Source organism: Phocoena phocoena, chromosome 8 (genome assembly GCF_963924675.1).
Source record: "Phocoena phocoena chromosome 8, mPhoPho1.1, whole genome shotgun sequence".
NCBI lineage: Eukaryota > Metazoa > Chordata > Mammalia > Artiodactyla > Phocoenidae > Phocoena > Phocoena phocoena.
The window spans coordinates 66300065-66325902 of record NC_089226.1 but is presented as its reverse complement, the minus strand read 5'-3'; the positions used below and the strand labels follow the sequence as shown (position 1 = coordinate 66325902).

Sequence of the window (25838 nt, the reverse complement as noted above, 5' to 3'; positions counted from 1 at the left end):
GGCAGAAGTTTAAGCTGAAACAGGATATCTGCATGGTCTCAAAGTAGTTAGTAATTATTAAAGAGGAAAATAGTAACTTTACAGTGGAGAAACCTAGCAGAATCACCTGAACCAAGTGATCAAAGGTTAACATCACAGTAGGACACATCAGCATCATGTCCCCCCACTACCCCCCGCCAAATGATGCACAGAGAAGGACATATCACTTCTGTGACAGCCTTCTCTTTAATAACCTCAATCTAATCATGAGAAAAGATCAGACAAACCCAAATTGAGGGCGATTCTGCAAAAATGACTAGTGCTGCTCAAAGTATCAAGGTCATGAAAGAGAAGGAAAGTCTGAGAAATTGTCACAGATAAGAAGAAACTAAGGAGACATGACAACAAAATTCAATGTGGGACTCTGAATTTGGATCTTGGAATGAAAAGAAACATTAGTGGAAAACTGGTCAAATCTGAATAAATTCTGTAGTATAGTTAATAGTATCGTACTAAAGTTAATTTCTTACTTTTGATAAGTGTTCTGTGGTTATAAAATATGTTACCATGAGGAGAAGCTTGGTGACAGGTATATGGGAACTCTGTGTATTCTTTTTTCAAGCTTTCCATAAAAATTTAAAAAGAAAAAAGGGGAAAAAACCCGAAAAGGCTCAGGAACTAGCAGTTTCCGATACTCTGGGAGCAAGAGTGAAGTCCAAGCTAGAATAAGAGATTAAATTCTGCTTAAGAAGCAGTCAGAACTCCCAGATCCTCTTTTACTCTTTGACCCTTCCTGGCAAAGACTAAGCAATCTCAGAAGAGCATAAAACAAGGTATCTCTGGACTAGAGGATGCCAGGTGCAATCAAATTTGAGGGCTGCCACATTGAAAACTGGAGAAGTAAATGAAATGGTATTCATGTACTTTATGATGAAACCCACAACCCCGTTTCCTACTCAGCTCCCAAGCTTGTTCTCTCCAAGCAAAAGATCAGAAATCTTTTCTGGGAAATCAATTCAGCACAAGGGAAAAACGTGTCACTGGGAGTCTACAAGGAAATTAACCACACATATCTAAAGTACAGGGAAAACCATAATTACCCACTGGCAGAGCTTCCATTCAGCTTTTTAAGGCCCCTCTTCTAAATGAGCATTGAGTTCCAAGGAATACCAGACATCTAAAAAAAGCATCTAATATGAAAGACAAAGCCCAAAGCAAACAAACAGAAAAAGGAAATTTGGAGAAAAGAGAGAATATGCAGAGAAGAAAAGTATCAATAATTTCCTAAGAGAGATAAGACACTGCATCCATAAAACAAATAGGATATCAAAAACAGGATATATCAGGATATATTAAAACTTTTTCAGAAAAAAAAAGAGTACTTGGAAATTATAAACATGACAGCAGAAATAAAACCTTAGAAGAATCAGAAGATAAAATTGAGAAAAATCTCCCAGAAAACAGAGGAAAAAGGAAAAGAAATGGAAAATAGAGGTAAACAGAAGAAAATTAGAGAAACCAAGACAGTAGACCCATTACCTAAATAATAGGAATTCAAGAGAGAGAACAGAGAAAATGAAGGGGAAGAAACAAAAGAAATGACTTAAGAAAATTTCCCAGAACTGATGATACAAATATCAGATTGAATAAGACTACCCTGAACCCAGGAGAAGTGGAAAAAAACTGACCTGTACACATAATACAGGAATTTCAGAACTCTAGGGGAAAAGGTTCTCCAGGCTTCCAGAGAGGAAAAGTAAGATTCAAAATCAGCTAGGCAGGGACTTCCCTGGTAGTGCAGTGGTTAAGAATCTGCCTGCCAATGCAGGGGACACGGGTTCGATCCCTGGTCCGGGAAGATCCCACATGCTGCGGAGCAACTAAGCCTGTGCGTCACAACTACTGAGCCCGCACGCTGCAACTACTGAAGCCTGCGCACCTAGAGACCGTGTTCTGCAACGAGAGAAGCCGTGGCAGAGAGAAGCCATGGCAATGAGAAGCCTGCACAGCGTAACGAAGAGCAGGCCCTGCTCGCGGCAACCAGAGAAAGCCCGCACACAGCAACGAAGACCCAGCGCAGCTAATAATTAATTAATTAATTAAAAAAAAATCTTCTAGGCATCTGATGTCTCAACAGCAACACTGAAAACAATATGGCAATGGAGCAATGTATTCAAAGTTCTGAGAGAAAATTATTTCTGACCGAGAATTCTCTGCCCAGCCAAACTATCTATAAAGCAAGAGGGTAGAAACATTTTCAGACATGTGAAGTCTTGAAAAAATTATAGCCCATCCAGAAAGCTATTGAAAGTGGTCCTCCAAAATAAGAACACAAAGAAAGATGAAGACATCAGATACAGAACCAGGAGCTCTAATACAAGAGAGACCTGACGGAAACTTCTAAGATGATTGTAAAGGCAAATCTAAGACAGCAGCTGCAATTCAAGAAAATTCATCAAAAAATTGGTAGTTGTGAACATAAGGAGAAGACTCATACACTTGAGAGTTTGGACTAAATCAGAGTTTTTATTGACATTTTGGACCACATAATTCTTTGCCATGGGAGGCGGTCCAGTGCAGTGCAGGATGATGCTTGGCAGCATAGCTGGCTTCTGCTCGCTAGATATCAGTAGCACACTCCTGCCCTCCCTCACCTACCCAACACAGCCAATATCCCCTCGGTTGCCCCCAGTTGAGAACCACTTGGTTAAATTAATGATAAATACATAGAAAACAAAGCAAAAGCAAATTCTTAGAAAATATTAACTCATGGAAAACAAAATACTGTACAGGAAGGAAAAATCATCACAATAAACTACAAGGCTCAACTATGAATACAGTGACATTGATATAAACTTTGAAACTTGATGTATCCAAACAACTTGCAATATGACAATATTGGAAGGATTGGGCAGAATTGAGAAGTGTGTCTGTGTTTGGGGATAGTGGTAAACCGAATCTTCCATTGCGGGAAGTCCGTAGACAAGCCATTCAACTGAAAAAAATCACGAGGGAAAACTACAGGCATACTATTTTGAAATATGGAGATAAATATCAAAAGAATGAGTAGCAAGTGGTTGCCTCCGGAGAGCCCAAAATGAAGGGGAGGGAGAATCTGCAGAGCAGAGTTATTCAACTCTTTTCAATATGTGCATGTATAACTTTGACAAAAATTAATTTTAAAAAACAAATCAATTGAGGCTACATTATGAAGGACTTTCCTACTGATTAAGGCCACAATGACTTAGAAACAAACAGCTATACAATTTTGAATAAGTTACTTACTCTTTTTTTTTTGGCTGCGTTGGGTCTTCATTGCTGTGCATGGGCTTTCTCTAGTTGCGGCGAGCAGGGGCTACTCTTTGTTGGGGTACACAGGCTTCTCATTGCGGTGCCTTCTCTTGTTGTGGAGCACGGGCTCCAGGCACGTGGGCTTCAGTAGTTGTGGCACGTGGGCTCAGTAGTTGTGGCATGCGGGCTCTAGAGCACAGGCTCAGTAGTTGTGGCGCATGGGCTTAGTTGCTCCACAGCATGTGGAATCTTCCTGGACCAGGGCTCGAACCCGTGTCCCCTGCATTGGCAGGCGGATTCTTAACCACTGCGCCACAGGGAATCCCAAGTTACTTACTCTTTAAGCCTTACTTTCTTTCTATCTATCTATAAAATACATAATGAAAGATAAGAGATGCCTTAAAGCGCTTTATAGATATTAAGTGTGTAAATTGTTTAGCACAGTGTCTGGTGCATAGTGTTTATTAATATTACCTAGTATTCAATTTGCAATCAGAGGGTAATAATTATAAACTTTAAAACAGGTAAGTCATAATGTCATGTGTTTTAGAAGGTAATGGCTGTCGTGGTGAGGACGGTTACGAAAAGAAAAGAGCCTAGAAGAACACAGACCATTTAAAAGGGCTACATTTGAATGAGAAAATAGAGGCAGAGCCACGAAGAGAAAGGTAAGGATACAAGAGATATTTTTCAAGTGACAATTTAACTATATATGGAAAAAAGGAAAAAGGAGGAGTCAAAAAACTGTTCCAACTTAAGCAAATAAACAGATGATGATGACACTAACTGAACAAGAGAATACAAAGAAAGAACTATGCTGGGAGGAGGACATGAGAAGAGAGGAAAGAGAAATGAGGTTGATATTACACATATTTAATCTGTAGGTCCTAGAGTACAACCAAGTAGAGATATCTAGTATGCAGGTGCAAATCCGAAACTAGAAGAGAGGTCAGGGCTGTAGATATAAATGTGTAAATTACAATCAAAGGTTGAAGCCATACAAATTAAAAGAATACTCATTTGACATGTTCTATAATATTAATTGAATTTATTTTTTTAAAAAAACAGACAATAGAGATGAAAAACAAGTTGTTTTAATGTTTTGAGGGCTCTCAATATCAACGGCCCTGATATAGTTATGAGGTCATTGTGAAGTTCAAATGAGTTAATACACACAAAGCACATACAACAGTATGTGACATATAATAAATGCTCAATAAATTTTGGTTATTATTATCATCATTAGTTCCAGATATAAGTAGTGTTTATTATATGGAAAAGAGAGGCAGAAAAAAATCCACTGAGATATGGAACTAAATATTCTTTTTCTTTCATTTTTCTATCCTTTCTACATTTATATACTCCTTGGACGCCACTTTAAGTATTGCAGTGAAAGTATTATTTTAAAACTATTAGTAATATGTACCTTTTATCCTTAATTATACTATAAAATACTTGAGGAAAAAATAATTTTATCTAAATATTCCCTATATGGCAGCGTACAGTAACGTACAGTGAGTACACAACAAATATTAATGTCACAAATCCTTATAAGGAAACAGAATAATAAAAACAATGATGCAATAAATGAAAGTGGAATGACATTAAAAGAGATCTCAAAGTCAACATCAATATAAAACAATTCAAAGACATATAGTAGAGTGAAAAAGTGAGGTGAAATGCTTTGTTGTTTACCACAAAGAACAGACCACACTCACTTTGCTCTCCTCTGGGTACAACAATTAGGAGAAATATTAAAAACACTGGATTATGTCTAAAAGAAAGCAACTGAGAAACAAAGAACTGTGGATGCCCAGTCCTCCTCCCCTGCCCCCTCTTCAACAATGAGAAAAAGCTGTCCTATGCAAAATGATTTAAGATTTCTCTGTTGTTTAGGGGCAACTATCAAAAGATGGCAGCTACAGAGATCTAGACTTCTCTCAACTCAAAAACTTAAAACAGATCTCTTCTAAGACAAAGATGTTATCAGAGATGTCATGAAGGTATTCAAGCAAAGGCTGGAAAACAGTTTGCCAAGGATGTTGTGGAAAATATCCAAGCAGGGGAAATTGGTTAGAACTCTTAAGTTTCCTTGCAACCCTGTAACCATATCAATGAATATTACTGAAGATCAGTGTCCTTCAGAAAGCACACTGTCTTAGACCTATAATACATACCAAAAAAAAAAAGAGAGAGAGAGAGAAAGAGACAGACACACACAAAGATCTCTGCTGTCAAGAAATCCATAATGAATAATAATAAAATACAGTCTGAGACCATAAAAGATGTCACAAAGCACTATTTATTAATTGCCAAATGAATTCTATTCATATATAAAAGTCTTCTAAGAAGGAGAAATCCTTAAGGTTAAACGGTCAGAAAAGGCTTTTTAGAATAAATGAGATATGAGGTACTGAGGGAAAGATGTGTATGAATGTTCTGTATCAGTGGGCAGAAGTAAGAAAGAAGAGTTAGCACAAATAGAAGTGAAAAGCAAGTTAGAGAAAAACCTGTTTGGCTGCATTAAAAACTTGTTTTGAGGAAGAAGAGATAAGCTGAAAGGGCAGACTGTGGCCAGAATCAAAGTGTACTAGGCATTGAACACCAAGCTAAATAGTTTCAAACTTATCCTGCATACAGCATCTGTATCAACTACACAATTCTGCTACAGCCATAGATAACAGTAAATAAATGGGCATCAATGTGTTCCAATAAAACTTTATTTATGAATACTGAAATGAATATACAAAATCTAAATGAAATATATGAAATCTAAACTTCATATACTTCCATGTGTCACAGATTATTTTTATTATTTTGATTTTTTTCAACAATTTGAAAATGTAAAAATCATTCTTAACTCATGGGCCAAACAAAACAGGCTGTGGGCTGAATTTGGCCCAGGGACTAGTTTGCCAAGCCCTGCATGACACTAAGCTGCCTTCTTCAGCAGTCCTCTAAGGTACACTTGTCCTTGAGCTTCAGGGACCAGAATAACATACTATTCGTTCAACAACTGCACACACATGGATGCACACATTTAACCAATATCTAAATCTAGTAAGTGTCAGAGGTTCTCTAAAAAAGAAAAGCCCGCCAAATTGTTGGTAATAAGCCAGTAGAACAGAAGTAAGACATTTTAAAATTCTGTAATTTATTTTCACATAGTAAATGGACTTAGAGAGTTACATACTACTTTTACGGAGCCTCTAGGTTCCATGAAGGGATGTGTAAAACAGAGTATAATCAAGGGGATGTGAGTTCTAGTCCTAGCTCTGTCATTTATTTACTCATTATGTGACCCTGAACAAGTCACTTTCAATCTTCTGGCCCTCATTTCCTCATCTATAGAAGTGAAGGGGTATAAGTTACTAAATGGTCACTATGTGTTCTCTCAGCTTTAGCACTATATAATTCTACTCCTACTGAAAAAGACCAGACAAGGGATAACAAAGATGAGACGAAAGTGATAATTAATGACACAGAAAAAAAGAGAAAGACATTGACTAAATGAGTGGTCAGATAGTACAAACAGGCAGGGGCAAAAGGCCCCAAAGTACAGTATTACTAAAATCAAGGAATTATTTTTAAGTATCAAATGCAAAAGAAAATTCAAGGAAGAGAAGCAGGCAAGAATTCAAGAAGAGAAGTATGGCCATCAAAAAAGAATGAATTACTTAGCTAGCTAAAACAGTGACAGACTTTTGAGATTTGAGAGTACTGTGCAAGTTTCCAGGAATCAAAAAAGGAGTCAGGGAAAAAGAAAAGACTGAAGATGAGTCTAGGAAACAGAAAATAAAGGCATGTGGTCCAGAAAGAGTAGGGAAAAAAAAAAAAAAATGTTGGAAGTGGGGATGAGTTTGAAGCCTCAGGTAAGGGAGTTAGTCTTAAAGGAGAGGCGTTTAATCTTTAAAATCCAAAAGGTAAAGGCAGCATTTCAGGTATGTTCCTGTGAAAGTATTTATTTACACCATGTTTTCTATAAATCAAATTATTAGGGAAATAAACCTAATATTGGGCTTCCTTAAAGCAAAGTTCCACCTATATTATATTTTCTAACGGTCAAAAAATTAAGAAAGGGACTTCCCTAGTGGCGCAGTGGTTAAGAATCCGCCTGCCAATGCAGGGGACATGGGTTCGAGCCCAGGTCCTGGAAGATCCCACATGCCGCAGAGCAACTAAGCCCGTGAGCCACACTACTGAGCCTGCGCTCTAGAGCCCGCGAGCCACAACTACTGAGCCCGCGCGCCTAGAGCCCATGCGCGCCTAGGCAACAAGAGAAGCCACCACAATGAGAAGCTCGCACACCACAAGGAAGAGTAACCCCGTTCACCACAACTAGAGAAAGCCTGACCCAATGCAGCCATAAATTAATTAATTAAAAAAATAAAATAAAATAAAGGACTAACTTTGCTTTTCATAGGAATGAAAACCAGCACTATGTAGCTCTAAAAGAAAATTCATTTTTATATCTCTCGTCGCACCTATCACTTCCATCCCTGCATGAGAGTTACCTTTGTAGAAAAGTACCTAGTCCTTACTTGGAGTTCAATGAATACTAGTGTTACCTTCCTTAGTAGCCTTAAAAGCTCCCACGGCAAGAATTCTGATTAATTCATCTGTTTATCTGCTTTGCAGAGTTGGTGGTGCTTGATGAATAAATACTGACACATGATAACTTAGTTTAAAAAAAAACTGTCCTTGCAAAACAATCATCTGATAATGTTGGGAAAATATTCATATCATACATACACAACTCCAATAACACTTTTGCAGTGTCGGAGCTTGGTCAAGTAGCAACAAATTGCTATAAAGCAGCCAAAAAAGGCAAAAAAAAAAAAAAAGAATTAAGAATTTTTAAGAACATCACTCAAAAATATCAAGATCCAACATAGCTAATTTCAACGGACACTTGCCTCTATTTAAGGTATATGAGAACTAAATATCCAAAGCATTCGCCTGATGATCAACCAGTTAAAAATACACGTTTGGATACCCTGAAGATATTTATAAAGCCAACAGAGATACTATTAATATGTTGAAATTCCCTGGCCAGTGCTGGATTCTACCATTAATCCTCTCCTACTATTCAAGAGAAGCCAAGAAGTCAAGCCTTCTCATATCACTTGCTTTTAAGAATTTAAGAAGTCACCCAAACTGGCGTACACAGCCCAACTACAAAAAGTAATTCAGCTCTCCATATGGTAATGCTTCGCTATCTCTTACCTTTACGTGGAAGTCGCATTTACTACTTTTCATCGATCATTGGGAGGCCCCATTTAGGCAGGCCCATAGTACTACCAAGTAAGAAACAGTTGTTCAAAAAAGTCGTAGCAGTTAACTGCCCTCCCACGAAGCTCAAGCTGGGTGTAGATTTCACAAGCCCTGAAAGCTATACACTGCCACTGTCAAAACCAGAAGCAGCACCGTCACCCTGTCGTGCCCGTCTACCAGTGTTGCAGAATGTTTTCTTTGAAATCACCTCTCTACCTTGGCTCAACGTGTTAAATAACTACTTGAGAAGCCACCTTCTCCCCCAAAGCAGGACCCGATTCCTTCCAGCGCGCTCCTTTATTTGTCCAGCCCCAGAAACCCAAGGGGAGAGGTCTCCGCTCCCCGGCCCCCTAGACCCAGTCGGGTCTCCCAATTGCTCGTCGCACCCACCATGCACCCCCAACACCTCCTTCCCCCACAGGCGGGCCGGCCCACGAGCTGGGCCCGCAGCCGGCCCCTCGCCTCGGCCTGCGCTGCCTAGAGCGGCCGCAGGCCTCGGGCCTAGCCTCCTCCGCTGGCCCCTCACCTCCTTCGGGACCAGTTGGTTCTCCTCGCCGGGCACCATCGCTCAGACTCCGGCCGCTCCTCTCCGCCCTGCCGGGGGAGGGGGAGGGTAGCGGCGGCTCTAGCTCAGGAGAAAATGGCAGCGGCCGTCATCCTCACCACCGCCTGCGCTCGGGCTACCGAAGAGGCCTCAGCCTGGGCCTCAGACACCAGCGCGCAGACACCGACCCAAGGCTCCGCCGTCGTCGCCGCCGCAGCCGCCTTCGTCGTCGGCCCCTCCCCCAGCCCGCCGCAATCAATGGAAAAATGGCGGCTGCCGTTCTCGCGAGAATTCGGGCCGTCGGGCTCCAAGCCAGGTGCCTGGCGCCCAAGGTGCCGAGACAGCTGTCGCTCGCATCTAATTACCTCAGCTCTTAGCCTCGGGATGTATAAAGTTAGTTGAGCGGCCAAGAAAATGCTTTCCGTTGGGGGTTTCTGGACTGTCCATCTCGGGAGTCCCTCTGCCGTCAAGGAAAGGACCAGGCCTTAGGGTCCTCCATGCCTTCCTGGGTTCTTCGGACTCCCTGCCCACCAGGAAGAGACTCGAGCCTAAAGCCGCTCCTCTGGCCCTACTACCAACACTGCTCTCCCTCCCGGTTAGAAAAGCACCTGAACTCACCCCCTCTTCACAGACCCCCCTCCCCCGCCCCCCGGCCTCTGCGCTCAGACACGGTCCCAGCCAGAAAGGACTGCGTTTTCTTTTCCCCTCTCCCCACCCTCCCGAGGGCACAGCTCAAGGAATCTCACGGCTGGCCTCCTGCTAGGGGAGGGGACAGCCCATGGCTTGGAAAAGTGGTATCACTCTCCCTCCAGTCCCCCTCCTTCAGAGCTGCACTCTCCTGGGCCATTTCGGGGAACTTCCTTCTCCGACAGGTTCAAGTCTGGGGCTGAGATAGCTTCAGAGAGCAGGGCTGCAGTTTGGACCTAGGATCTCCTTTTAAAAGTGTTTTTAGAGTACTTTAATCTCCTCTGGCAGTAAGCACTGTGCTCTGTTTTATAGGCAACAAATTTTGCAATAGTTATTTTTCTAAATCCTGCTCATTCCTCAAACCTCCGTTTATGAAAACCTGGTGCGGTGTCCTTCACGAAGACTTCCGTGGTACAGTGATTCTACAGCACGCTGAGATAATATAATCCTGCCACTTTCCTAACACCCACGGCATTAACTACCTGTACCTGTGCTCTCCAAACTTTTTTTGATTGCACTTCCCTATTACAAAAAAAAAGTCTGTATACTGATGTAAGTTATATACACGTCCTGTTGTGTTCCTGTTGTGTATGACATAAAGCATTTTTAAAGCGTAAAAGGATGAAGATGAAATAAACATTTAAAGTAACTGTAAGAGTTATTTTCTATATTAATTGTCTTTTTAAAAATCCTTGTTATTCTTGCTAAAAATATTTAATGGAAGCAATATGATTGACTAGGTTTCAGTGGTTTTAAAAATCTGTAATACTTTATGAAATGGTTATTAAAATGTGTGATTCAACGTTCAGGTTATTTCTGTACTTTGTTTTAACGGCTGTCATAAGCTGAAAAAGATAACTTACAAAGATATTTAGATCTTAATGGAAGAAGTACATCTTTGGCTGCTCTTCTAATGCAAGTATCCATTTTTATCACCTCCGTCCACCAACCATGAAAAGTTTTTGTTGAAACTCAGCTTGTAACTTTCTATCTTCCCTGATGTCAGCCAGAAGAAGTTGCATTGTTATATATTTTCAAAACTCTTTGGAATGCATTGCCTGGAAGATTTCTTTTAACAAGTTGCAAAATTCTGTCTTCAAATTTTAGTGTACATGTATAAGGTTTTTTTTTAAGAGTACTGATCTTGTCTTTACTTAAAATTTTGATATTTTGTTTATCATAGGTTTTTGCATTAATTTTGACTTTTTAAAATATTGCATTTAGATATTTATCTTGATTGCTGACTTTGGGGCATCCCCTTAAATTTCATGTGTGAGGTGAATGCCTCACTTGCCTCACTGCAGTCCCAGCCTTGGTTAGCACACATACGTCATTTTGCATCAAAATCACATAATGGAAATATTTCCAGATCTCTGATTTCAAAATGTCATGCCCACTAGTTAATAAGATGGCTTCTGTAGAGCTCATGCTAGCAGCAGATGTGTCATCTCTATCGTCATCTTTTTGCTTAGGCCTGCTTTATTATCTCCAACTCATGTTTTCTTTCCAGAAATCTTTTTTAGCTACTTCCATTTTCGTGAGGGTTAATTTAATGAAATAATAATGTAATTGGTGGGCTTCCCTGGTGACGCAGTGGTTGAGAGTCCGCCTGTCGATGCAGGGGACATGGGTTCGTGCTCCGGTCCGGGAAGATCCCACATACCGTGGAGCAGCTGGGCCCGTGAGCCATGGCCGCTGAGCCTGCGTGTCCGGAGCTACAAAAAAGAAAAATAATAATAATAATAATAATGTAATTGGTAAATCTACTTAACCCAGCACACATAAACTGGAAGAAATCACAATATATTAAAACAAAGAAAATGAAGAAATCTCCAAATTATTCTCCACGATGCCTAACTCACACTTTTCACTCATTAGTAGTGAGATGGCAGTGTCGATCTATATATTAAATATTTGAAAGACTTTTTTCTGTTTTTAGATAAAAATCAATCTTTTTAAAAGTTTTAGTATTTTCTTGCCATGACCCACCTTCTCTGGCTGCACACTCTTCTCTTCAGATGCCATTGGCATGACTGTACTAGAGCCTGATATGTTGGTAGGTATACAATAAACATTTGTAGAATAAGTATATGAATGCATGAATTGATTAATAAATAAATGAACAAACAGGGATGTATGGCTACTCTTCCTAGTAAATAAAGTTACTGATATTACATATTTATGTGTTTGCTTATTTTTTATTTTATTTTATTTTTTTTGCGGTATGTGGGCCTCTCACTATTGTGGCCTCTCCCGCTGCGGAGCACAGGCTGCGGACCCGCAGGCTCAGCGGCCATGGCCCACGGGCCCAGCCACTCCACGGTATGTGGGATCCTCCCGGCCCAGGGCACGAACCGGTGTCCCCTACACCGGCAGGCGGACTCTCAACCACTGCGCCACCAGGGAAGCCCTGTTTGTTTATTTTATATATAGATTTTATGTCTCCAGCCCTGACTTCTCCCATGGGCTCCAAACTCATATATCCATCTACTTTTTCAATAACTCAAAATATCTCAGATTTAACTTGACCTAAATAAAACATTTGATTTCCAAGTCTCCCCCACCTATACCTCCTGCAACATTTGCTCTGTCAGTTCTCCCCACCTCAACAGATTACACCATCCTCAGTCTATCAAGCCAAAGACTTGAGAATCTTGATCTTACATTCAATTCATTACTATGTGCTGTTGCTTCCTCCTCTGAAATATATCCCAATCCAACCACTTCTCTTTATATCTACTGCTGCCCATCTCATTCCAATCACCATCTTTTCTTGCCTGGACTACAGCATTTGTCTCCTAACTCCTGGCTCCTGATTTCTACTTTATCCCCCAACAATTCTGGATGCTCCACACAGCATCCAGAATCATCTTTTAAAAATATATCAGATTATGTCTTTCTCTTAGTTGAAACTTTCAAAGGATTCCCATCTCACTCAGCATAAAATCCATATTCCTTGCCATGGCCTATAAAACCCAATGTAATCCAGCCCTGTCTGCCTTGTTCATCTCATCTATCCTCTTCGTCTTACACCAGTGACCCAGCCACTCTGCTTTTATTGAAGCTTTTAATATACATCAAGTTTACCTCTGCTACAGAGACTTTGGCTTGTTATTCCCTTTCCCTGAAATGTTCTTCCCCCAAATCTTTGCCCTTATCTAGTTCCATCTTGTTATTTGGGCCTCTCAAATGTCAGTTTCTCAAAGAGGCCTTTCATGACCATTCACTCTAGACTAGTTTCCTTAATGTTTCTGTTCTAGTTTCTGTGCCTAGAACAGTGCCTGGCACATAGTAGGTGCTTAATAAATTTTTGTTGAATTAATGACATTTTTTACATGAGATTCATGTAAAAAAAGTGCTAGGACTGTTTTCTTTATAACTTTTTTTGGATTATTTTTCTTTTTTCCTTCACTTTTAAATATTCATAATATAACCCCAGTCAAAACATGACAAAAACATCAGAAAAACCCAGATTGGAGAACACTCTACAGGATATCTGGCTAGTATTTCTCAAGACAGTTAAGCTCGAGAAAACAATGAAAAAATGAGAAATTGTCACAGACAAGAGGAGACTGAGGAGACATCACAACTAAATACAATGTGGTACCCTCTATGGGATCCTGAAACAGAAAGAGAACATTAATGGAAAACCTGGTGAAATCCAAATATAGTCTCTAGTTTGATTACTAATGTTCCAATGTCAGTTTCTTAGTTTTGACAAATGTACAATGGTAATGTAAGATGTGAATCGTGGGGGAAGCTGGAAGGGGTATATGGGTACTCTCTGTTCTGTATTAGCAACTTTTCTGCAAATCTAAAATTATTCCAAGGTAAAAAGTATATTTTAAAATATTCATGGTAACACTTAAGGTATTTCTTTCCTCTTTTACATTTTAGGACCCTTTGTGAAACATTTCTATGTTTTAAGTGACTTTTAAAAAGCCCTATAGTCAACTGAGAGAGTAGCGTTGACATATATACACTACCATGTGTAAAATAGATAGCTAGTGGGAAGCTGCTGTATAGCACAGGGAGCTCAGCTTGTTGCTCCGTGGTGACCTAGAGGGGTGGGATCGGGGGGTGGGACGGAGGATCAAGAGGGAGGGGATATGGGGATACATGTTTACATATAGCTGATTCACTTTGTTCTGCAGCAGAAACTAACACAACAATGTAAAGCAATTATACTTCAAATAGATAAATAAAGCCCTATAGTCAAAGTCATATGATACAATTTAAGAGCTAGTGATAATGTTCACCACTATAACTGGAACTATTAGTAATAATGTTAAAAGTATTTTGTAAATGTGAGTGGAGGTTTTCACCATGACTATGTTTTAATGGAGTTAAAAAGAAGATCTTTAGTTACTGTGATGTGACTTTGGAGCCAGACTGACCTGTTTTGAGATCCAAGCTCTCCATGTAAGACCTCTCTGAACCTCTTTGCTCTCAACTAGAAACTGAGAGTAATAAAGTGGACTCTTGGCATTTACCAACTTAATATTTGCAGTTTTGACCAGAACAGCTCATGGTATGTAGCACTCCATGTATAATTTTGATATATATTGCCTTCAAAGAAGTTTACATTAATTCATATTCTACAAAATTTAAATGAGTTCTTATTTCCCTATCAGTCTTGCTAATCTGAGAGTAAAGATGGCAGTTTTTTACACTTGCAGTTCTTTAGCGACAGGTAAAGTAGAACATCTTTTCGGACGTTCACGGGCAATTTGTAATTCCTTTTTTATGAAATGCCAATCTTTAAACATTCTTCTGTTGGATTGTTCATTTTTTACTTATTGATTTATAAGAGCTCTTTTATATTAAGGAAATTAGCCATTTGTCATATTTGTTGCAAATATTCTTCCAGCTGATATTTTGTCTTTTAACTTTATTTATATTTTGCGATGCACAAGTTAAAAATTTTTAATGACTATCTTTTCCTTTGCATCTCTGAGTTTTGTTGCTGTTTCATGACAATACTATTATAAAATATTCACTTTGGGACTTCCTGGTGGTCCAGTGGTTAAGAATCCACCTTCCAGTGCAGGGAATGTGGGTTCGATCCCAGGTCAGGGAACTAAGATCCCACATGCTGTGTGGCAACTAAGCCCGCACGCCACAACTAGAGAGGCCATGCGCCACACCTACAGAGCCCGCATTCTCTGGATCCCGTGCCACAGTTAGAGAGAAGCCCGCGGCCACAACTAGAGAGAAGCCCACACGCAGCAGCGAAAGATCCCTCATGCCACAGCTGAGACGTGACACAGCCAAAAATAAAATAAATATTTTAAAAAATAAAATAAAATTCACCTTTGTATACACTATTCCTAATCCTTGTAATTCTATAAAGTAATTACTACAACAAGCCCCTGAGATTCTCAAGGGATACTGAGATCTATCAAACCACCGAATTTATAAATACTACTCTATTGCAAATATCTTATGGAATCATTTCAAAAGATTAATGCCATGGCTCCAGTTTTATTTTATTAGATTCCTCCTTATTCTTTGACCTTGAAATTTGAGCATTTGCAAAACCCTAGAGAAAGCTTGGATGTATCACAGTCAATTTGTCTTTGGTTGTTGTAAGCGCTAATATTTATGTCTCCACCATTGATATATTTGCCAAGGTGTTTTCTATTGATGTGGGTATGAAATCTCTAGTGGCATATGATACTACCCTACCAAAAAGAAAATTTATACTGGTTATCTCTGAGTTCCTGGAATAGAGGTTGTCAGTGGCAATGTCAAGGTTAGCTGGGATCTTTTCTTTTTCACTTTCACATTAAATCACACTGTGTTCCTTTAATTATTTTACTGGAGGACATGTTTGTCTTATATAATTTTAAAGCAACTAATTTAAAAATAAGGTATGGAAATTGACTAACATGGTGACTGAAACATTGTAGATGCTCAATACTTGAAAACTTTCATGGTCTTTTATTGTCTGCTTTGGCTCATAAGTCCTTTATTATACCTCTAATAACAATCACAAATTGTTATCGAGTGTTTACCATGGTCCAGGGTTTGTATTAAATACTTTCATATAGTGTCTCATTACTCTCCACAGCAACCTGCTGAGTTGGGTACAATTATCATCCCCATTATACAGACAAGGAAACAAGAATCGAGAAATGAAGTAATTTGCCAAGGTCACAAGGCTAATAAATGGTGGAGCTAGGATTCCAATCCAAGAAGTCTGACTCCAAAGTCTTTTATCATAGGTAAAGACTTGTTTGCTTCTATAGACACTATAGAATAGATTTTAACACATAGAAATATTTCAATAGAATGTATTTTCTTTGTTGATGGTTAAGTATAATTTATCTTCAGTGGAACAAAGCAATGAATCACCAACTTATAATTTTTTTTAAAATGTAGATCCACATATTTGCAGTTTAATGCATTCCTCATTCAACTGCGTATATACAAATTTCTATTTGGTATTATTTTTCTTTTTCTTTTCAAATTAATTTTTATTGGAGTATAGTTGCTTTACAATGTTGTGTTAATTTCTGCTGTGCAACAAAGTGAATCATCTATACGTATACATATATCCCCTCTTTTCTAGATTGCCTTCCCATTTAGGTCCCCAGAGAGCATTGAGTAGAGTTCCCTGTGCTATGCAGTATGTTCTCATTAGTTACCGATTTTATACATACTAGTGTATATATGTCAATCCCAATCTCCCAATTCATCCCACCCCTCCAACTTTTAATTTTTAACTAAGCTGGTGATTCAAAGTCTCTGGGTCTTTCTTTTAAATTTTCAGCAAATGATCTTTGTTGCTTGATCTTTCACATTTTAAATGTTGAAACTGGTCTTTCAATTATTTGATGATTTTCACTAGACTAACTGATTTCACTTTCTAATCATTTTTAAAGATTTAGTTATTTAATCCTTATAGTTGCTCTTTTCTGGAAGATTATCAATCTCTTTTTACAAACGGTAAAAGTGAACCTTTTCTTTAAAAAGATAAATAGCAGGGAATTCCCTAGCTGTCCAGTGGTTAGGACTCCGTGCTTCCACCAAAAAAAAAAAAAAAAAAAAAGATAAATAGCAGTTGTTATTCCTTTCCTACTTTTCCTCTTCTCTCTCTTTGTGACACAGGCAGTTTTTCATCAAAACTTGTCTATTCAGACCTTTCACAGACCAGTACAAGTGAGTAAAGGAATATTTTCTCATTGGCTTACATGAGTCCCTTAGTAGGAAAAATTGTAATTGACACTTGGATGTTAGTTGTTCATAGAATTTTTTACATGCACGGATTAGGCAATCTTTTCAACTTAAAAAAAAATTCAGAAACTTCAACTATTATCTCATTTACTTATCTGCAGGCAGATTGTAAATTTTTAACTTCAATAATCATCACAATTTTTGTCAATAATCAACATTTATTGCGTTCATGCAGTGTATATGGCACTGCTGTTTATGAGGAACCAAAAATTCTTAACCAGACTCAATGTCTCATTTGATTTAACTACAAAAACTTCAAAATTTATCATGTGTGTGAGCACTACAGTCATACAAAGCTCTTTGGAAGATAAAGTATAATAAATAACACTTAGAAAGTAGATCATAAAATAGATAAAGAACATAATGAAAAGAACAGAAAATGAGCAAGGGTCTTTTATCATAATAAATTAATCCCCACTAAATATCCCTAAGATGTTTGATATTTTTTTTTTACATCTTTATTGGAGTAAAACTGCTTTACAATGGTGTGTTAGTTTCTGCTTTATAACAAAGTGAATCAATTATACATACACATATGTTCCCCATATCTCTTCCCTCTTGCGTCTCCCTCCCTCCCACCCTCCCTATCCCACCCCTCTAGGTGGTCACAAAGCACCGAGCTGATCTCCCTGTGCTATGCGGCTGCTTCCCACTAGCTAACTACCTTACGTTTGGTAGTGTATAGTCCATGCCACTCTCTCACTTTGAGGTGTTTGATATTATGATAGATGCTTAAGAGAGCATACAGTCCATGTGACTGATTTCCTGCATAACTGAATAAAGAAGTTTAAAAATGATGGGGCATGTACGGGTTTTATGTCTGAAAACGTACTCTGAAATTCAATTCAACAGATACTTATTGAGAGTCTTCTGACAAGACATGTTGCCAGGAGCTGTGCCAGAGAGATGAGCAAGAATGTTCTCTACTCTTGGGGAGCTTTCTCTGGGGCTCACAGCTTGGTGAGCAGTGCTTGGGCCAGGCTTCAGCCTCCATTCACCCTTAGTTGGGCATCTGTGTGCAGTGCACAACTTGCACAATTGCATGTGGCAACCCTGTTCATAATTAAAACAGATATGTTAAAAAGATATAATAGATTTTGTGTAAAGTCCTGAGTGTGTAGGGAAATAGATTCTGTCAGGTCATGGCATTGGAGCCTCAGATGACTGGTAGGATGTGTCACAGTGAGAAAAAGGAACCCCTTCATCTATGATTGGCCCAGACTGGGTCACACGCCTAATGCAATGGCCAAAGCAGGAACCAAGTGCTGAGAGCCCAGTAGAGGCCCCAGGGAGAAGAGATTCCTGGAAGGCAAAACCAACAGACGGCACTCTGAGTTGGAGAAGAGGGTCACAAACGTCATGGAAGATCTAAAGTGTCACACTAAGAAGTTAGGCACTTTGGGGTTATTGGGTAGAGACATATAAATAAATTCTGTTCTTTAACTTTGCCTCATAAAATGTTTGATGGTAGTTTGGGAAATTCCAACATTATTAAGTCTAGATGTAATAAGCAGAAATTTTATCTTAAAACTCTTTTGTGTATATAATCTCATTTCTTAGAAAGTAACTACAATAAATAATTTGGGGTGTAAGCTTCCGGACCTTCACAGAAAGTTGTTTAGCTATTTGTTAGTCTCTAGGGCAGTGGTCTCCAAATTTTTTTTGACCAGGTTCTTATTTAATAAAGCACTAATATGTGTTGATATTTATTTATCTATCTATTTATATACTTACATTCCTACTATTATTGGCTAACAGCCTCAGACATAATAAACAACTTAAGGCAAAGTTGATCACTAACGATAGTGAATGCAAATCTGTATTTCAAATACCTTTGACAGTCACACTGGTCAGACTTTTAGCTTCCTAAGATGTCTGAGGTATTGTACCAAGAAGAGGAAGAGTGTTTGCTCTGCCATGCTCTTGTTTCCTCGTGCTTTCAAGGAGCATCACATTAAAACACGGACTAGAGACACATTACCTGGGGTGACCTGAGGCTCTGCCATTGACTAGCAACTTATTTAAACTCTCTATGACCCAGTATTTTTTTTTTTCAAATTTAAAATGAGAATAAAAACTGTCCCTTCCTCCCAGGGTTTTTGTGAGGGTTAAATGAATTAATAAAGCACTTAGGGTAGTGCCTGGTGTGTACTAAATTCCGCGTAAGTATCTTTGGCATTATATTCCAACGGTCGTTTTTTCGTAGGAATCTTTTGAAGACACTTTTCTATTTTGTGAGGGCAGGTGAGTTAAAGCCACATAACGTAATGTATAAATCCACCTCACTGAACCCTCAGTGACCTCCCCCCCTCTTTGCTGTGGAAGGTCCCCTTCCACCTCCTCCAAGTGACCCGGGGACCTCCAAGTATGTGCGGAGAGGCCATCAGACGCGCACGCCAAGTGGAAGGGCGGATGTCACTCACATATAACATGTCAGTAAATCTTAATTTTTGTTATTTTTTGGATAAAAAGTAAATAGGTAGGTGTGTGCGTGTGTGTTCTAATATTTTCTTCTCACACCTCAGGATGTTTTCTAGGGTATTCCCTGGAATGTATCCACCCACCTTGGTGGTCCCGGTGCTGGGAGCTGCGCCTCCAGGAATATATGCACCACCTGCTGTGGAAGCAGGACCCGAGCAAGGCTGAGCGTTGGGATGGCGGGAAAGGTCAGACAGAGCGAGGAAACCTGGCAACAGCCTAGGAGTCAGATTTGAGCTGGAGGCATAATCCTGCTCTGAAGACTCTTGCTGGGCAAGTCAGTGAGGCCACCGAGTTTCAGCCCCCATGTATTCCCGCAACTCAGAGCCAACGGTGCACACCGAGCACCTCCAGGGGCCCAGCACTGTGCTGAGAGCCTGAAGGTAAGTGGTCACTTCTGAAAGGGGTTTAGAGTCTGATTGAGATGACCAACACCAATGTAGAATTTCAATAGGAATGACTTATGTCTATAAATACTTGAATACACGTACAAGTTATGTATATATTGCACAGCACAAAATGCTATGACTTACAGAAGAAGAAACTACTCAGCCCCACTTGAGTCTTCAGAGAAAAGGCTTCCTGGAGGAAGGAGGTGGAGTCTGAGATAAGTATTGAAAGAACAAACTTTCCCTCATTAATGTTAAAAAAACAAAAACAAGCAAACAAGAAACTGCTTTGAGCTGTTTATTAAATATGCTATTGCTGGGCTTCCCTGGTGGCGCAGTGGTTGAGAGTCCACCTGCTGATGCAGAGGACGCAGGTTCGTGCCCCAGTCTGGGAGGATCCCACATGCCGCGGAGCGGCTGGGCCCGTGAGCCGTGGCCGCTGAGCCTGCGCGTCCGGAGCCTGTGCTCCGCAACCGGAGAGGCCACAACAGTGAGAGGCCCGCGTACTGCAAAAAAAAAAAATAAATAATAAAGATGCTATTGCTGATGACCCATGTATGTATAAAAGCCACTACAGACGCTAGAATCTAAATTCCATGAGGATGTTTGTTCCCTGAGGATGTTTGCTTTTGTTCCCTGGTGCTTGCAATAATATTGGCACATAGTGGGTTCTCATTTGTCAAATGAATTAAGGAATGATTAAAGAAACCGTGTCTGTGAAATGTTATGTAGGTGCCTTCATGTTCTCTCTTCGAATCATAGAATGAGTACTATGGGGACCCCAGACATAAACTAGGCCAAATCCTGCAGCTGAGAAACCAAGGCCCAGAGAGGCCAGGTAATTTACTCAAGGCACTCCAGGACCACGTCTAGAACTGGAATTACAACTCTTATTTCCTAACTCCTAGCCCAGAGCTTTCTTCACGATCCGATGGCACTTTTGCCGAAGTACCAGATGGCCACAACTCCTCTTTCACTATTCATGCCTTCTCCAGAGCCAGGAAAGATTCAGATTCCAGAAGACTGAAGGAAATGAAGACAGCTAGAGATTTTTCTCTCCAGCTGCTGTGTCTGTGCCCAGCTTCCCAGGAAACCAATGGTTTCAATGGTTGTAAGTCCTTCTTCTTTCAGGAATGAAGAAGAAGGAGAGTAGCATTAAGTCTGTAGGTAGAATTTAAATTATGTAATATAAATGCATTCTGTAACTTCATCTGTTATTTCTCAAGCAAATCAACTGGGCTGAGTAGTCCGTTCTGTGTAGCCCAGTGTTCTACAGGATTATGACCTGAACATCTCAGAGTTCCTCATTGTTCTTAAGGGCACATTTGAGTAGACATATTCTCATAGATGTAGTATGAATATATATTCATATCTATATGAAGATATAGGAAATGAATGTGTAATTACAAACAATTACATTTTATAAAAATAAAATTTATATATATAAAATCTGACCTTACCTCTGTACCCTTCAGTCTCTGCATAAATGTTACTCTCTTGAAGTAATCCATGCCACCCTTTCTAAATAAAGACCTCCCTGAAACTTAAGTTTTTTCCCTTTTTAAACTTTACACTTAAATTTAAACTTCAGTATCTACTGCTTTGAATTTTCAGGCCGTAGTTGTTTGTCAGTTCTACCTCCTAAATATATCTCTAAACTACCCAGTTTTCTCCATCTCCACTGCCACAAGCTATCATCTCTGTGAGGACTAACGAAATAGCTTCTTAATTCTACTCCCTCCCTGCAATACCTTTCCTACCCAGTTGTTAGAATAATCTTTTTAAAAAAGAATCATGTCACTTTTTTGCTTATAATCTTTTAATACTTCCCACAGCCCATAAGGTAAAGACCAGAGTCCTTAGTGTGGCCAACAAGCCCCTCATGATCTGGTCCCTGACAGCTCCAGCTTCCTCTTGGGCACTGTTTGCATTTCAGCCACATTCTTTCAGTTTCTGAGAGGAGCTATCTTTTCCCTTCCCCAGGGCCTTTGCACATGCTGTTTCAACTTCCCGGGATGCTCTCTGCTACTGCACTTTCCCCCACCCCACACGCTTCTTTTTTTTTTTTGCCGTACGTGGGCCTCTCGCCGCTTCGCGGCATGTGGGATCTTCCCGGACCGGAGCACGAACCCATGTCCCCTGCATCGGCAGGCGGACTCTCAACCACTGCGCCACCAGGGAAGCCCCCCACACGCTTCTTTTGCCCGGTTATTTTCTGCTTACCCCTCAGAGTTCAGCTCATTCCGCACACCCTCAAGGAAGACTTTCTCCCTCTTTGGATGAAGTTAGGTGCTGTGTCATACTCTCTCTTAGCAATTCATTTTCTTCCTTTTTTGTATTTAACGTAACTATAATTAAATAATTATGTTATTAGTTGTTTAATATTTATCAATCCCAATAGAATATAAGTTCTGTAAGAGCTATTTTATCCATCACTGTCACCATATTGGCAGGAATAAATATCTGTTGAGTGGATAAATAAGAATAATTTTAAAAATCAAAGGTGTGTGTTACAAAAGGGAAAATTCAATCATGAAAATGAGTTCACATTTTTTAAGTGAACATAATATAAATAGAGACTGAGAAGAAGAACTAGATACTGCCCTAAATTAAAATACATGCACACAGACACGTGCACTTGCATACACGTGCTGTATCTCTCACAAAAAAAGGATGAAGGGGAAACATGTGCAGGTCCAATGAGAGCAATCTTTCTAGGAAGGAAGCAGAAAGTATCTTAGATCAGATGACTGAGTAGCTGAGGGCCTGGTCACCAACCAACTGAGAGAGACAACAGCCTCATCCTAGCCAGGTATACTGGGGCTCCCCTCCGCTGGGGGCGCTCCATTATGCTTCTCAGGGACAAGAGGAGAGGGACTGTGAACTTGGCTGACACTGAAGAGGCAGAGAGGCAGAAAAGCCATCCTGGGACATACCAGGTTTCTGGGACCAGGGGAGCCTGAGGTTCTTTCCAGATTAAACACATAGGTGGGGAAGCTGAGACTCAACCAAAGGCCTAGGATTCTGCCCCAGAGCAGCACTGTGCTGTGGAGGAGGCGGCCAAGGACATCAGGCAAAAGCAACATGTGGGATCTTTGGTGGCTATCAGTGCCCAGGGGTAGTGTAAGGGGAGAGTATGAACACCCCTCCCTCAGCCATCACTATATATAAGCTATTGCTAGTTATTTATTGACTGTCTATAGGATATTAGGGATTATACAGTAGAAAAGTATATAGATAATTATTTTTTAAAATAATTTTATTTTATTTATTTATTTTTGGCTGCGTTGGGTCTTCGTTGCTGTGCACGGGCTTTCTCTAGTTGTGGTGAGTGGGGGCTACTCTTCAGTGTGGTATGCGGACTTCTCATTGCGGTGGCGCCTAGAGCACGGTCTCTAGGCGTGCGGGCTTCAGTAGTTGTGGTGCGTGGGCTCAGTAGTTGTGGCTCATGGGCTCTAGAGCACAGGCTCAGTAGTTGTGGCGCACGGGCTTAGTTGCTCCGTGGCATGTGGAATCTTCCCGGACCAGGACTCGAATCCACTGGCAGGTGGATTCTTAATCACTGTGCCACTGGGGAAGCCCCTAGATAATTATTTATTAGGAATTCACATTTAAGGAAAATACCAACTGTCTATCTTTTTATGGTGCTTGAAGCTATTTCTTTAAACCTGTGATAGAAGTGGGGTCACCTGGTTGGGCAGATTTGTAACTTAACTTTTGGTTAACAGTGAATGCTCATCCTGGTTGTGCTAAAAGCTGAACTACTATGCAAAAGAAAAGATTGTTTATAGTGAAGATTCTTGACCAGAGATAGGTGCTCATAGTAATATGGTGTAGAGCTTGAGAACTTATTGTTTGCAAGTTAATAATTAAAGGATGTACACAACCACTGATTTACAGCACAGCATCCCATGTTCCTCTCTATGGACCATCTTATGCATTTCTGCCAGTGGGCCATGGAGCTGGTGAGAGCTGGAGAGCCCTCTCTAGTGGCTCAATGCAGGAAGATGAAGGAGAGAAAGGAAAGAGGACTAGTTTTGGGGGAAACCACAAGATGCCCTGTGGGGGTATTGCAAAACAATTGGGAAGAATCTGGGTGCGGCTGGACTTTGGAGAGAATAGGTACAGGAAAAGGGGGAGGGTTAGATCAAGAAATATATTGCTCTGGATCATGTAGAGTTCTGTTTTATTTTTATTTTCCATTTTTTGCTTTAAACAGATGTGGCCTGAAAAAGACAAGCTACCTAAATTAATTTTCCCCAGTGAGCCTGGATAGGCACCTAGGCGCTCTATGTATTTTTATTGACTTGAAATTAATAGAATGGTGGAAAGAGTTTCTGTCTAGAATGTTGAAGAATATATTCTAGATCGTAGTTCCTGTTAATTACCCATTATGCTACCTGCTTCACATTTAATCCTGTAACTAACCGCAGGTGAATGTTTTTGAGTTCACTGTTTTACAGGAAGGATACCGAGGTCAGGTCACTTGTTTAAGTCACATCCAGTAAGTGGCCAAGCCAAGAGTCAAACCAAGAAAAGTCTGCTTCCACAGCCTACGTTTCATTTTCCCATGCTGCTCTGCCTTTCTGCATTCCTGAGTAATCAGAACCAAGATAATTTTCCCGAGCTATATTAGTCAGATTTCCTGTGGAATTATTACTTATATGTCTCTGCTAATGTGTGAACTCCCAGGGTGGAGAGAGCTGTCTAATCATCTTTTTGTCCCTATTGCTTAGCACAATGACTAGTACATAATAATAGCATTCATGAAATATTAGGTGTTAAATGTGCTTTATGTATATTATCTTAATCCTTGCAACTTTATAAGCAAGACACTGTTATTATCTCCATTTTACAGAGGAAGAAATGGAGCCACAAAGAGATGAAGTAGTTTGCCCAAGATGTCAGGAGTCTTTTAGTGCTCACTTTCCCTGGTCTCATCTTTCTAGGCATGTGGGAGAATCATTTTCCTACCCTCTTGCAGTTAGATGGCCTTGTGACTAAGAAGGGTCAATAAGCTAAGAATAGAATTGATATGCATCACTTCTGTGCTATGGGTCAGTTCCCTGCTAAAGCATTTAATTGCTGGTATGAGACCCTCCAGTGCTCAAAAAGCTGAAGTGCGTACACAGCTGCAAGACACTGTGGTCCCCATCACTCTGGATCTCTGAGTGATTATGTGAGTACAGCCCCCTCTCCCTAACAGTGGAAATGTAGTATGTGTGAGAAATAAACCCTGATGATTTAAGTCACTGAGATTTTGGTTTCGATCTGTTACCATTTGCTATAGACTGATATTAGCAGCCCCTCACCTCCCCAATTCATATATTGAAACTTAATCCCCAATGTGATGGTATTTGAAGGTAAGGCCTTTAGGAGGTGATTAGGTCATGAGGGGAAAACCCTCATGAATAGCATTAGTGCCTTTACAAAAGAGACCCCAGTGAGCTCTCTCACCCCTTCTGCCATGTGAGGATGCTGCAAGAAGATAACTGTCTATGAACTAGGAGGCAGGCTCTGACCTGACACTGAATCTGCCAGTGCCTTGATCTTGGACTTCCCAGCCTCCAGAGCTGTGAGAGATAAGTTTTTGTTTATAAGCCACCCAGTCTATGGTACTTTTGTTATAGCAGCCCAAACAGACTCAAACATCATAACAAACCTAACTTATCTTGACTAATACACAGGATTAGAACTCTAGCAGGTGATGGAGTGGAGATGGAAACCAGCAGTCCCCAACCTTTTGGGCACCAGGGACCAGTTTCATGGAAGACAATTTTTCCACGGCTGTGGCTTGGGGTCTTGTTCAGGTGGTAATGCGAGCGATGGGGAGCGGCAGATGAATCTTCGCTTGCTCGTCGCTCACCTCCTGCTGTGCGGCCCGATTCCTAACAGGCCACGGACCAGTACTGGTCCTCAGCCCGGGGGTTGGGGACTCCTGATTTAAACACAGGCAG

At 40.3% G+C, this 25838-nt stretch overlaps 1 protein-coding gene across 1 annotated transcript in view; it reads right to left on the bottom strand.

The window, feature by feature from the left end:
* Positions 1 to 9293, bottom strand: part of USP47 (ubiquitin specific peptidase 47) — a 120696-nt gene extending 111403 nt beyond the window's left edge. The window contains exon 1 of the mRNA XM_065882696.1: positions 9071 to 9293. Within this exon, the coding sequence (XP_065738768.1) occupies positions 9071 to 9109 (39 nt within the window). The 5' untranslated portion in view covers positions 9110 to 9293. The remainder of the gene's footprint in view (positions 1 to 9070) is intronic.
* Between the last annotated feature and the right edge of the window lie 16545 nt (positions 9294 to 25838).